The sequence below is a fragment of the Coffea eugenioides genome, chromosome 6 (assembly GCF_003713205.1).
Source record: "Coffea eugenioides isolate CCC68of chromosome 6, Ceug_1.0, whole genome shotgun sequence".
Taxonomy (NCBI): Eukaryota; Viridiplantae; Streptophyta; class Magnoliopsida; order Gentianales; family Rubiaceae; genus Coffea; species Coffea eugenioides.
Genome location: NC_040040.1, coordinates 26206892 through 26221297, shown reverse-complemented (window position 1 = coordinate 26221297; position 14406 = coordinate 26206892). Strand labels below are relative to the sequence as shown.

General features: G+C 35.7%; 1 protein-coding gene across 1 annotated transcript; it reads right to left on the bottom strand.

The window, feature by feature from the left end:
• Positions 1 to 7860: 7860 nt before the first annotated feature.
• Positions 7861 to 8810, bottom strand: LOC113773974 (putative nuclease HARBI1). The gene is made up of 3 exons (XM_027318561.1): positions 8796 to 8810; positions 8470 to 8701; positions 7861 to 8309 (listed from the first exon to the last, which is right to left on the bottom strand). Exons 1-3 carry the CDS (start codon positions 8808 to 8810, stop codon positions 7861 to 7863), a joined length of 696 nt encoding a protein of 231 aa, XP_027174362.1.
• Between the last annotated feature and the right edge of the window lie 5596 nt (positions 8811 to 14406).

Below are 14406 nucleotides of genomic sequence, written 5' to 3'. Positions count from 1 at the left end.
ATACTAGTTGTATATGGAATTTTTTGTGGGCTTCTTTTATTTTCCATAAACTACTAGTTGTTTATGACCTTCCTACACTATATGAAAAAACTATCAGCTGTTTATAGGCATGATTTTCAGTTCCAACTTAAAATGGGCTTTGTATGAAAAAACAGCCAGCTACTTGTATTTTCATGTTGATTTACGGGGTGGACAATTATTGAGTTTTTTTTTTTTTTGCAATGTCATTTTCTTTGGTTGGATTCTCATGACGTCTGTTTATGTGGGCCTTCTCGCCGGCAGATGCTTGGATTTAGGAGGGTGAGGGTGGTTAGAAATTTAGAGCTACAACAAGAAGAGGAAAGGAGAAAAATGAAGAATGAATGGGTTTTACTCCTTTTTCGTTGGTTCTAACGGAGCATGCTTCTCACGTGCAGCTTTCTGTCCAAATTGAATGTTATTCTGTCAATTGTTCTTAATTTGCCCAAATTCAGGAAATTTGAGAATGAAGTGTATTCTTGTTGAAACTTTAGCAACAAAATTGGTCATCAAACCAAATTTTGAAGATGAAAAAGTGCATTTTTTTCCAGATTCCTAATGGATGGGGCTGTGGGGTGGACATTTAGGGTTAATCTTATTTTAACCCCCTCAAAGTGGTTTCAAATCTCAATTTGGTCCTTTAAACTGAAAAGGTAACAATTTAGTCTTCAAAAGCACCCAAAAAAAAATCCAATTTAGGACTGATAGAGTCTCCATTAAAGCCGTCCTTGAGTTTGGTAACATTTATTATCTTTCCATTTTTCTCGACAATTCAAAAGCTTTTCACGTTCAGTCAATCACCTGGGATTCGGTACAGAGTCCATGTTCAAAAGATATTTTGGCACCTTTTCATGTTCAAAGTGGTTATTTTACCACCAAATGATGCCTTAAATTCAGAGAATCTTTCTGATCTCTTGTGCCACTTATGTTAAATCCTGTTTAGATGAAACAACGCTTTTAAGAGTAGTTGAATCATTGTCTCTAAGATACTACTCTTGAATGTATAACAACAATCCCAACTACATAAGTTCAAGTGGGAGAATGGTTTGCTGTAAAAAATCATAATTCACATTGACAAATTATCAACTATACTCCATTATTTTAATCTATTTGTGATGTAAATGCACGTTATAGTCAAACAAACTTCATCTTATCTTAAAAGATACTCGTCCTACATATTGCAAACTAATAGTAGACACATATAATTTGAAGAAAAGTTAATATAATTCACGATTTGAAACCTTTTCTTTCATTGTTCATCTTCTTAGTTTTTTGCACCAACAGATAACAGTGCATGCATATACACACACAATGATTAAAAACCATATAACCCTTGTAAAACTACCTAGCCTCAAAGATTACATAATTATTGATTTTTCCCAATAATTTCGTTTTAGAAATGTTGCTTAAGTGTCATGTAACTTCAAGCATTTGAAATTCAAAGTGAAGAGAAAATGGGAACTCCTGCTTGAGAATATCCAGCATCCATAATGAAATGATTGCCAGATACATAGCTTGAGGAGTCATGAATCAAGAACCGAACAAGCGATGTCAAAGCCGGGTCTGATGGGCAAAAGTTTCCTAATGGAATTATTTTCTTTCCCGCATCAAAAATCCAATGCTTTCTTAGTAGCCCTTCAGTGATTTCAGATTTGAAGATTCCATGGCTTACTGAATTCACTCTGATTTTGTGCTCTCCCAACTCCAATGCCATTACCTGTTATTGGACACTATCAGCATTAAAAATAGTGAAATGAAGCGATTACAAACAGAGTCGGTATTGGTGCTCTTAACAAACCTAACTTTGTCAAGGACACTTTAATCATGTGAAAGATGAACCATTGATAAATATGGTGTAAATGAGGTGGTCGGAATAGCAATTAAGGTAGAGTATTTATGTCTTTTTACATGATTAAAAATGGAAAGAAAAAAAAAAGTTCTAGAGGAAAGATTTCGAATATTGACACAGTGAAATTGATAGAATAATACCTGTAACCTGTAATCAAATATAGTATTAGTGTTGCTGAAATTCCACAACCATATTGGGCTGGAAGCGGCCGCGGACTAAAGCAAAAGAATTCTAGAATCTATCTTTTTTAAAAAGTGCAAATTATCTGGATAGCCACTAAAATTTTAGAATCGTTGAGTCTTGCTCATTGAACTATTAAAAATCTGATTTTGGCCCCTGAACTATTTAAAGTTTAGATTTCGGACCATTCTATTAGATTTGATCGTTAACTATGTCAGATCTAAGTGTTCACACGATCACGAGACAAATGAAAGAGGTATAGTTTACAATTAAATCTAACGGAATGACTCGAAATCTAAACTTTAAATAGTTTAGTGGACAAAACCAAACTTTTAATAGTTCAATGATCAAAACTCGATAATTTCAGAAGGTTAGTGATCATCCAGATAATTTGAGGGGTAAAATTGCCAAACATATTTCACATAATCTAACCCATTGTCCCTCACATTTCACAAAAACGAATATTTTTGTCCTTCACATTTCACAAAATAAATTTTTTCGTCCTTCACATTTTGCAAAATGAAAATTTTCATCTTTCATTAATCTTGTGTATGAATAGTCTTTTCTTATTTTTGAAAACTTATGTATATGTCTAATTTATTTCAACTGAAGTACAAATAGCATGTAATATATCTCTATTTAATTTTACTTGAATAAACTAATTGTAATTGTAAGTGAAATCAAATACAAATATATTACATGCTATTCGTATTGTTTAGGTGAAATCAAATAGATATATGTATGGGTTTAAAAAAGAAAACTATTCGTACACATGATCAGTGAGAAATGAAAAAAATTCATTTTGTAAAATGTGAAGGATAAAAAAAATTCATTTTTATAAATGTGCAGTACGAAAAAATTCATTTTATAAAATATGAGGAACGAAAAAATTGGATTATGTGAAATTTAATTTAACAATTTTACTCCTAAAAAATGGTCACGTCCAAGGCATATAGTGGATTTCGATAAAAAAACTAGTCGAAAACTTAGGTAGGGATCAAAATTGACCAATATGAATTTGTAAGGGATGTAAACTTACACTTTTAAAAGTGAGTGATGAAAAAAGTCATTCTGCAAAATGTGAGAGATGTTTTAAACGATTTTCCCAACAAAAAAATGTGTTAGAAAAATATTTTTAAAAATTTTTCATAAAATACGCACAATCCAAATGGGACGTAACATGTAACAGATATACACAATAAGACAATAAGATATGAGAAAAATAATAAAATTAATCGGACTCGTATAAACTATCAACGGTATTGGTAAACTACTTAATTGGGGCCTCGCGCGCTACGTGAGGTTACCCAGTTATGTTTTCATTGGTTATATCTAATAAAAGTCGGAATAACAAAAGGCAAAATATAGAATTTGGAAATGGATGAGTATTTTTATCACGTGTTTCACATGGATGATAGATGGAGCACAAAATCTTCAGTTCGCAGGTTACCATCACCACCCAGTCTTAAATTTTTTGTTAATTGCAGGTGTAGCAAAGTCAATGAATCGGTGGAAAGTTGTACCCGGTTCCTTGCCAAGAAACTGTTGTACCAGGAATCTACATTCCCCTATAGAAACTAGAAAGATCAACCATAAAAGAAGCATAAATACAAATAATTCGACAAGATTAAAAAAAAAATGAAACAGGAAAACACAAGAAGTTAAGCTTTCCCAAAGCTAGACATTATATAACAATTAAAAGCCACAAATGATAGAAAACTCAGGTATATTAACCACTTAAGCCCGGGTAGAAACATGCCCCAAAAACTGAAGGGTTCCTCCGCAAGGTTCGTCCAGGAAGGGTGAGTTAGGGCCTAAGATTAGGTCGAAAAATGTAGTCGATGGACAATAGGTGAATATTTCTGTACTATCATTTGCCGGTCCCAAGAGACGGAGGAGGTTATGTTAGCAGAAAGATGGTTATCGGTTTAAGAATGTAAGTTGCCTTGCTTTTTCAGGGTAAGGCTTTTTCAAGGTATGAAGGGATAGAGAAAACAAATGTTATGCTATCTTTTACTTTGATCAAAGCGCTAGATATGAATGGTAACCTATTGTAGAATTCAATGTCTCAATTGGACTAAATGGGGTAGAATTTAAAATTCTGTAGCATCTCTATTGGAGAGCAATATCATTCTCTTGATTATTTGAAGCAGAATTAACTCTCAATTTGTCATACACCTTGGCTACAATAAACAATTAGGCGTATGGTCTTCTGTACATGATATTGACAATCAGTTGTAAGAACAAAATCCAAAAAACAAAATCAACAATCACCGTAGAACCTCACACAACTTGTGATATTTCATCAAATGATAAAGTCAAATTCAACTCAAAAAAATGTCAATGCCCATTCCTTGGCCATTGTACGCAATTGGTCATGTTGAGCTAACATCCTACTCTATGTAGTAGAGCAGCTTGCTTAGCAATTTTCAATATTCTGGTTACTCTTTCCAATAGCCATCCATGACACAAAGTGAATATGTATGAAATTGGTAGTTTTCTAGTTAACCAAATAAACTATTGATGTCCAATTGAGAAAATATAAGATCCAAATTGCCTAGGTAAAGCAACTCAAAATTCAAGAACTAACCTGAAGGCACAAAACTGCAATTTTTGTACAAAACTTCAAATCCTAATTTGTGTACATTCAGCAGAAAAAGTTAAAGAAGGCAAAATGATCAAAGCATTAATCCCAAACACAAACCCAACTCTGTATTTGATTATTTGAAATATTTTTTGGGAATAGGATCTATTTACTACATTTGGTTTTGACTTGTAAAAAAAATGAAAAATCTTAATTGCGTCCAAAAAGGCCAAATGACCATAACACCCTCTCTGACACAAGCTAAAATACCACATTTCGTCATGCATTAAAGGGGACAAAATCAATTGCAATCCGAATCCAACTGCAAACTCTCGCTTTATAGTAGTAATTGATTGATATAAGCAAGATTATAACATAGCAAAAATATAAAGAAAGAAAAATAAAAAGCAGATGTCCACATATTGCCAAATTAATCAATAGAAACAAGCCAAAACCCACCCAAAAAAAAAGCACAAAAGGAATCGAGTATTCACAAAATCACAAACTCGTAAACCACAAGTAAAACAAAATGAAAGATAAGCCTAAAAACAAGGATAATAGTAGACGAAACAATGTCATCAAGAAAAGAGTGCGAGTATTACTTTGTTTTAAGGGAAAATTTCAGAAACTTCCCCTAAAGTTTCTAACAGTTTCACTTAGCACTTTCAAATTTTAAAAATGTCACTTGATTCCCCTACCTTAAAATTTTTATAACAATCGAAATCTATTTGAAAATATAATATTAAAAAACTCATTTTGGGACAGAGAATACAATTTGGTTCTAAATTTGCCCTTCGCTTCTGATTTTTTAATTGGCATAAAACATCAAATTTATCCCTTAATTTTGTAAATTGATCGACTTAGTTCTTTAATGGAAACTTAAAAGTTGATAACAATTTTGAATAACTTTTTAATTGTTTTTGTGTCATTGGTTCAAACATGAAATATTAAATTACTTAAAATAATAATTGATTTACAATACTCTTAAAAATGACTTGCAATAATTTTCAACCATGATAATACTTTTCTCCACTAGTTTAAAAAAATAATACAAAACTGTTTATATATAATTTTGAGAGTTTATTTTGTATACATTGACAGTGTATATACTATCATCCTTGAATACATGCCACATATACAAAAAATAATATTCAAATTCAAATTGGGATTAAGTGACATGCATCCAAGGGTGAAAGTGTATATAAGATTAATTCTAATTTTTAACATATTATATATTTTTAATTTTCAAACCATTGATTTGGACAAAAAATTAGAAAATTCAAAAAATATGTAAATGATTTATGAAACTTATTTCAAAACACTTATATTAAAGAAATAATATCTTTGTAACTTGCAAAAACTTTAAATAAATTTTCAAACATTAATTCTTGATATCTAAAAAACACACTATATTTTGTTCCATCAGTTAAAAACCTTCATACTTTTTGGTTTTTATTTTTCATTTTTATTAATATAATCACTTTTTGGTAATAAAAATTAAGACAATAAAATGGCAATTTTGGAATAAGATTACATTTATTCTCGCAAAATATATTTTTAATATTATATTTTAAAATGGGTTATAAATGATACAAAAAGCTTGAAGTAAAGAAGGCAAGTGAAAATTTTCAAAATTCGAGGATGCCAAGTGAAACTATTAAAAAACCTCCCACAAGGTTTCTAAAATTATCTCTTGTTTTAATCTTTTGTTAAAGAAGTTGACAATAAATGTGTAGGCAAAATAGAGGAGGGCAAAATCTAATGCTAAAGAGTGCCTTGCTTCCAACCCTTGTGATTGATTTTGCATCCTTCTTTTGTTTCTTCTGATGAGGAGTTTTAATTTAAACTCAAACTTCCAGTATTGAAAGTACATATGTCATATACGAGTATAGGGGATATTCGATTGTCGATCCCACCAATAAAGATGATTAACTACTGACGCTATTCAAATTCCTTTATTATTTAGTCTAATATTAATGACAAGAAAATAAATCTACACTAGAAAATATAAATAAATAAAAGATACAAACACAAGAAAAATGACCCGATTATTGAAAATTTTACCTTGGCTAAGCATGGCGTAATTTTCTAACGTATGTAAAATCTACTCGCGTTGCAACTCAATTGTACGTATAACTAATCCATTCCTACTCTCGTAGTTATAAAATTAGTTATAAGCACATTAGTTTCTATGACATTACATGGATTATAAATCATAAAAGTGCTCATCTATTCTCATGAGTGAATTCTTTAAGTTTAGCACTTCTTTAAACTAGTATCAAATCCTAACTCTCATTGATAATCTAACACCTTTAGATAATCTTCATTAATGGGCAATTAAGCATGATTTTTACAAAACAAAAATGCAAAATACTTGCTCAAAAGATAAACACAACAACCAAGTTCATTTCATCCAATAAAGAAGAGATTAAACCAACCTAGGCATGAAACTTTAGAACAACGTAATGAAAATCAAGGAAAATACTACACTCGTATAGTAGCCAAACATACAATTAAATACAAAAGAGAAAGTAATAGGAAAGAGATTACCTTTATCATATGAGTTCCAACTCTCTATCTTTTCTCAATTTTTTATCCAAATCTAACTACAAATACAAGGGCAGTTGAACTAAACTACACAACCAAGTCTAATCCTAAACAAACTACTAGGAGCTTGTAGCATAAAACCTATGGGTGCGTTTGGATTCCATGTTTTTGGAGGTGTTTTTGAAATACTTAACTGTAGCATTTTTTGAAAAACTTCAAAAAATGTTTGGATGGAAGTTTTTGAAAAACTCTTTGTTTTTAAAAAATACAAGCGTTTGGATTGACCAGTTTTTCAAAAATACTACTTATTGGATAACTGCCCAATAGCTTCAGTAACAAAGCAAATGTGACCTTTTTATAAAGGAGTTAGAATTTGCAATATAATTTGTGGTCGAAGTGGCATATACTACCAATTTCCTCTGTCCAACATCAACTACTACTACTTAACTTGTTTTTGATTTTTTTGTACAATATCATCCACATATTTGATGAATTAATAAGCATTTAGGTGTATATACGGGGGTAGAGATATGCACAAGTTAGCATATATAAGATAAAGGTTCTAATCCGTGGTCAACATTACACAATAACATTTGTTACACATTCATAATCAAGTGGAAATCACACGTTTCATAGAATAAGACTATTAAACTTTTATTTAGGGCCTATCGGTCCAATGAGCCTAGTTATGCGCATTCAAATACATGTGAGCCGCCATCGCCCGCCGATCTTCGTTCCAATTATCTATGCCCTGCTGCGACATATCGATGGGTTGACCCGGATGCGGCTGCTCCCCTGCTATATGTGCATCAGCTAGGGCTCCGAGGGCTGCTTCTTCGTTGAAGTACTCATCCGCTGGGGAGTATGTGCGCATAAAATTGTGCAAAGTACAACACGCAAGCACAATATTATTATGAGTTGCTATTAGGTAGTTCTGCATTGGACCCTTGAGTATTGGAAATCGCTTCTTAAGAACCCCAAATGTGTGCTCAATAATATTTCTAACCGATGCATGCCACCTGTTGAACAAGCATTTAGCTGCCCGCTCATGATGCGTACCCTGTGCTCCCCTAAACGGTGCCATAAAACCCGGCATATTTCTATAAGCAGCATCTACCGCATAATATTTCCCTGTCAATGATGTCATGTTGATAGTTTTTGAAGGTATTGAAGAGAACAAAGAGAAACGGGGGCACCAAATACTGAATGATGGACCGCCTTGAAAGTATTTAAAACTATTATTATGCAATTTCTTAATTTCAGTTGGTACAATAGGAAGAAAAGCACATACCCTGCGGTGGCATAGGAAAACCCGAATCAGGATCTAGCAAGGTATCTTGAAGAATTCGGGCATCATGAGCACTACCCTCCCAACCAACCCGAACATATACAAATCGCATGTCATGATCGCAGGCAGCAAGGACATTCTGAGATAAGTCGCCATGCCGATTTCTATACCTCTCTCGTATTTCTTCTGTGCACCAAGCGGAGACGTGCGTCCCGTCTAGTGTCCCTACACAATCCTATAAAAGTATACAACAAAACTAATTTTTTTTAGAATATTGTAAATTGAAATTTGAAAGCATAAAGTGCAATCCATATGCTAAAAATACAAACCTGAAACCACGGCATGAGTGATGCATTGTTCAAAATTCTTGGGTGAGTCCCATCGAAGTCAATTAGCCTAACGAGATCACGACCGAGGCGAACTAATGCTCATAACACACGACGAACATGTCGATCAATCGTTTCCGTTGAAAGCTGGAACCGCTCGGCTAGAACACGGTGCCGCTCATCATGGCTCAGGCACATTAGAGTTAAAGCAACGGATTCATGAACCCCCACCTGCTGTGAAGGATATGCATGCCAATAACCACGCTGAACCAACAAATCACACAACATCAGGAATTGGGGAACATCCAAGCGCATGTTTTCAATAATTCTGTCCTCATGTCCGTTTATCAGCTCAAGCACATAGTCCCTCCCCGAGAGCACACTATCTCTAACTCTTCTTCTTCTGGGAACTCGGTTAAAGCGTGGGTCGAAGAACATGAAGCCTAGGAGCACAACTCCCAAAAGGATGTTATCGAAATCAACATCGTCCGTCTCGTCATTCAAGTATCCACCCTGAATATGTCCCTGATTATCCATCGCACTGCTATCAGTATCAAGTATGCAATAAAAATTCAGGATACCCTGCAAAGAAAGGAATCAAAAGGATTAAAAATAGAACCCAACAATGCTCTGGCTATATGCACAAATATTTGATATAGAACAATCATGATAACAACTTATGAAGTTCACATCTTGTTCCTATTATGATAACAATGCTCCGGCTATTTGAACCTACTTTTATAAATGTAAAGCCTAGCAAAATAAGAAGTTTGCAGTTTCACAAATACAAGTTTCCAACAGAAGCATACTTGCTGGTTTCCAAGTTAACAAGTTGCACACCTATGGAACAATAAATCCGCAAAACATTCTAATCGTCTGGTATAATTTATACCTGGCCAAGAAGCTTAGCAAAAGTTTCCAAGTTAACAAGTTGCGAAGCTTGGCTACAAATGTACCACAAATCCTATACAATCTCTAGGTATGGTGAATACCTAGACAATATGATACAGAACAACTGGTGCAATCTACTACTTTAGCTAGGTTCGACCGAAGGCAAAGAATTGGCCAGCTGTTTAATGAACATTTGAAATCAAGTATAACTATGCCAATTCCAAACGTTACCAAACGATTAAGTCATCTTATCCCTGCTTATGACACTGTAACAAAGCCTATTATCACACACAGCCAAAAGTTACAGCAATCTATTCGAACGAGCACACACAGCAATTAAAAGGTCACTAAATGGAATTATTAAAATTTAGAAAAAAAAATAGACTCATTCGGGGTAAACAAATAGAAAAATCCGCTGTCAAAGTTTCCAAGGCCAAACTACATCAAACGAAAATAAAAAGTGAAACAGTGGAATTGCATGTTCAGGGACACAAAGACAATCCAAGTGGGCTGCCACGACTAAAACTCGGATGGTATGAGCATCTATGCGGGTGGGAGGAGCCCTCGATGTCTCACAAACGCAAGCCGGGCATCGTCTGTGGTGCAGGAAAACCAAATGATACGCTCCGCTTTGGACCGGAGGAGATCGGCCATCTTAAGGTGAACTTCAATGTCTAGCCCAAGCGCGCAGAGAGGCACCATTGCAGCTTCTAACTGCGCATCGTTATCTACAACAGCCTTTTCACTCTTCGAAGGTGAAGAGACCTCTGCACTCCCGCTCTTGCTCTTTTTACAGCTCAAATGTGTGTCAATGCTGTCTAGAACGCGGACATACTGCTGGAATTGGGGGGACGATGGTGAGAAGAAGGAATCGCAAGACATGTCACCCGATCTGCGCTTCCCTTTGCTGTTCTTAACTTTTTGCTTCCCTTTCCGACTCACAGGCTGTGAGGGAACGTTTTCCTCGGAGGAATCCACGTCCACAACCCCCTTTCCTGAACAGCGTCGAGCAGCTCTCTCCATTTGCTGCTCGTCGGCCGAGTTGGGCGGTGAATCTCCATATCCACCGCTGAAATCCCCAGTCGCCCCTCGATTCATGAAAACTTCTTCGAGCATGTGATAAAGTAGGCATGAGCAGTTGTAGAATCTAGCGTATGCCTGGTTCACCTACAACAAAGTAGAAGACAGCAAAAGCACAATGAATGCAACTCTGAAAAACATATGATTGCATTAGAGTTAGGAAACCAGCAATTAAATCCAAGGGGGGAACAGTTAATGCAAGGGGGAAGATAAAATCCAACAGGGAGACCGTTTTTATCGATTCTGAATGGCTTAAAAGTAAGAAACCAGCAAGTCAATCCAATGAAAAGAAAATTAAACTGCGAGGGTGAAGATAAAATCCAAAGGGGAGACAGATTTGCATAATTTCAATTGGTCTAACGAGAAACCAGCAAGTGAAGGGCATAGTACGGGGGGACAGTTAGTGAAAGGGGGAAAAGAAAATCCAAGGGGGGGACAGTTTTCAATAGTTCAGATTGGCTTAAAATACAGAAACCAGCAAGTAAATCCAGCAGGGAAATAGTTATATCCAAGGGGGAAGAGAAAATCCAAAGAGGGGGCAGTTTTTAATAATTTCAAATGGCTTAAAAGTAAGAAACCAGCAAGCTATACCTGAACCAGTTGGCTCCACCGTTCATCATCCATCATGAAGGTGTAGTTTGTTGAGTCCCACCCCATACCAGTGCCCCGTTTCTTGAATGAAATGTAAAGCTTAGTAAGGCTCTGAAGGGCATAGTACTTCGACCGAATACTATTGTGGGGAAATGGAATTCCGAACCTCTGAAGAAGCATGTTAGTAACCTCGGGGATGACATGGCTCCCGATGTTTTGAGACGATATCTCTCCATTCCTATGCATATGCAGCAGATGTTCGGCAAACGCAAATTCATGTTCAGATGTGAAACTGTTACGTTTTGAGTACTTCCCTTTTGACGGTTTCATCTTATTTCTCTTTAGAATACATAAACAAGAAAATTGGACGAAAAGGGTCACAAAACAGACAAATGTGTCCTCGTTGTCATATAAAAATGGAGAAGGCAGTCGCACTTGAGGTTGTAAGTAGAAGGCTAAATGCAATTGGCTAACCTTGAAGTAATTAGTTATGCAAAGTTGCAAATCGTTTTCTCCCTGAGCTGACAGCGAACAACAATTGCTAAATCCCCTACTCCTTCGCAAGACTGTGAAGTATATATAGAAAATACAATCCTAGAGGTCATTTAATTGACTAAACTTCAACAGAATTAGACCAACTGACAAGTCTAACTTACCCTTCCAAGCACGCCGCATCACAGGGGGCATGTAGCTCCAAGGAGGAGACAATAAAAGGACAATGAAGTAGCTGCAGCCGCAGTACTTACATAAAATGGAAGAAATTAGGTCCCCAAACTCATGCAAATTACTCAGCAAGACTGTGAAAACACACAAATATACTACAGCCAGCACTTTAAATCTACTACAGCCACCATTTGGTTCGGAACAAATTATACATTGGTGCAATTTAGGCAATAATGTTGGAGTACATTTATAGCTCTGAAGAGGGTCAATTATATGAAAAAATATGCGGCAAACAAGTCAAGCGCCTATTCCAATAACACTGAATGTGCATAACAAAGACGATCGTCGGCAATGAGCAATCCCCATTCAGGACGAAGTTGTGAAGAAATGTTTTCAATAATTTACAATTAAGAACCAATATGAAAAAATGACATCGGCTGACCAATTTCATCATGAAATTAAAGACGCTGAACAAGTTTAAATACTTGATGTTGAGTCACTATTTTTTTTCCAATCGTCGGAAACAGATTGAAGGCGAAGAAAGAGACATCAATTTAGATGGTTGCCCAAATAAAAAATTTCAACTGTAGCCCTACTCTGTACGAATAAACCCAAAACTCAACGAACTCACCTGCAAGTTCCTTGAAAAAGAGGAGGCTTCACCGAACTTCTTGTGGGATGCAGCAGCGTACCGCCAATATCTTCACGAATTAACTACTGTAGCAGGGCCGAGCGAGTGATAATCGCGTAAGGGCACCTCAACGAAAAGAATCTACAGCGTGTGACTCCAATTGCAGATCTGCCCGCAGCAAGCTCAGGTGAAGCACACAGTTGTTTGTGTAGCTCAAGCTTCGTTCCAATTAACTCCTTTAGCTGCCGGGCTGGAGGTGTGGAATCGATGGGCTGCCCCGCTTGCAGAAATCGTCGGTTGGTCGCTCTTCAAAATTCGAAAGGAGGAGCTGATGTCCAAAGGCTTCTTCGTTCTTAGCTCAGCTCAACAGAGAAAGGATAAGAAACTTTACACTGTGGCATCACATGACCGAAAAACTGTTTTTACGCTTCAGGAGCTAAAACGGTGTAGTCTTGCTACAGTAGGCACTGTAGTTTTTTGGTGAAAAGCTGTTGACCACTTTTTGTAGTTTGACTACAAAAACAGTTTTTACAAAAACTACCTATCCAAACAGAGCCTATATTTTTAGTATTTTTCTACTCTCCAAGCTCCCCAACTTAGCCTTAATGAAAATGCATAATCCCGTACTTATAGAAAAGTTTTCTATCCTTTTACTTTCTTTCTTCTTCAATGTGAAAATGGCTCCCAAAGGTTAAGATTTGTGACTCTAATGGAATCAAGAAGATTTGAAATGACATAAAAGTTATTTTCTAATGTTACTTGAGCTTTTCTTCTAACCACCAAAGTGTCTTGTCATGCTTCAAATTACAAGCAAGAAAGAACAATTCAAAAGGAATTTTGTGCAACTTGCATCAAAATTCCGGCTGAGGAAACCAATGATGGAACCGGTCTTGCTTCCCATGGTTTTTTTTTTTTTTGAAGGAATTGCCATGGTCTTGCTTCCCATGGTTGATCGGAATTGTTATTACCATAAATAATAATGTTGATTGGAGCAACAACTATAAATAAAATATTTAATGAAATATCAACTAGCTTCAGTTGGATTATCAACTACAAATATTTGTACCGACTGCATCCATTGCTTTTCTCACGTTTGTATTTTTTTTTTTTGTCCACACAGGGGTGTCCAGATCAATCCTTACGGGACCCGACTAATCCCCTGCGGCCCGGGTCCAGCGGAGCGGAGACTCGAACTTGTGACCTCAAGGTTCACTGTTTTCTCACGTTTGTATGCTGCTAAATATTCCATTAATTGTTCGTAGCTGTGCTGTATAATTAACTTGACGCTTCCTCGTACAATGTATTACCCTTTTCCGTGGTACTGCCTGACGTCCTCTGTCGGGTATTCCATCACTTTCGTCTCAGGTTTCCTACTGCCATACCTTTTGTGTTTACGTCATATTTAAACGGGCTGCCTCAGTTATCCGGTTCCCCACATGCGTTTCCTCGTTTTTGTGTGACCACTTGTCCCTCGTCCCTTCTTTTTTTTTTTTTTTGGTCCATCTAATGGTTTCAATTTACTCTTGGTTTGTTTGAATTGTAAATTATTTGAGATATTTTTATTGTAGCACTTTTTACGATGTGATGTATGTGAGATAGAAAGGTAATTGGGAAGATAAAAAGTTGTATTGAAAATTATAATGATGATGTCAGTAAATATATTTGGACAAATAATCTACTGTTTCTATACTACGAGAGAAGAGAATTCTAGCTGAACTTATGATGGATTGGAGTGTGTATCTTTAGATAAAACAACTA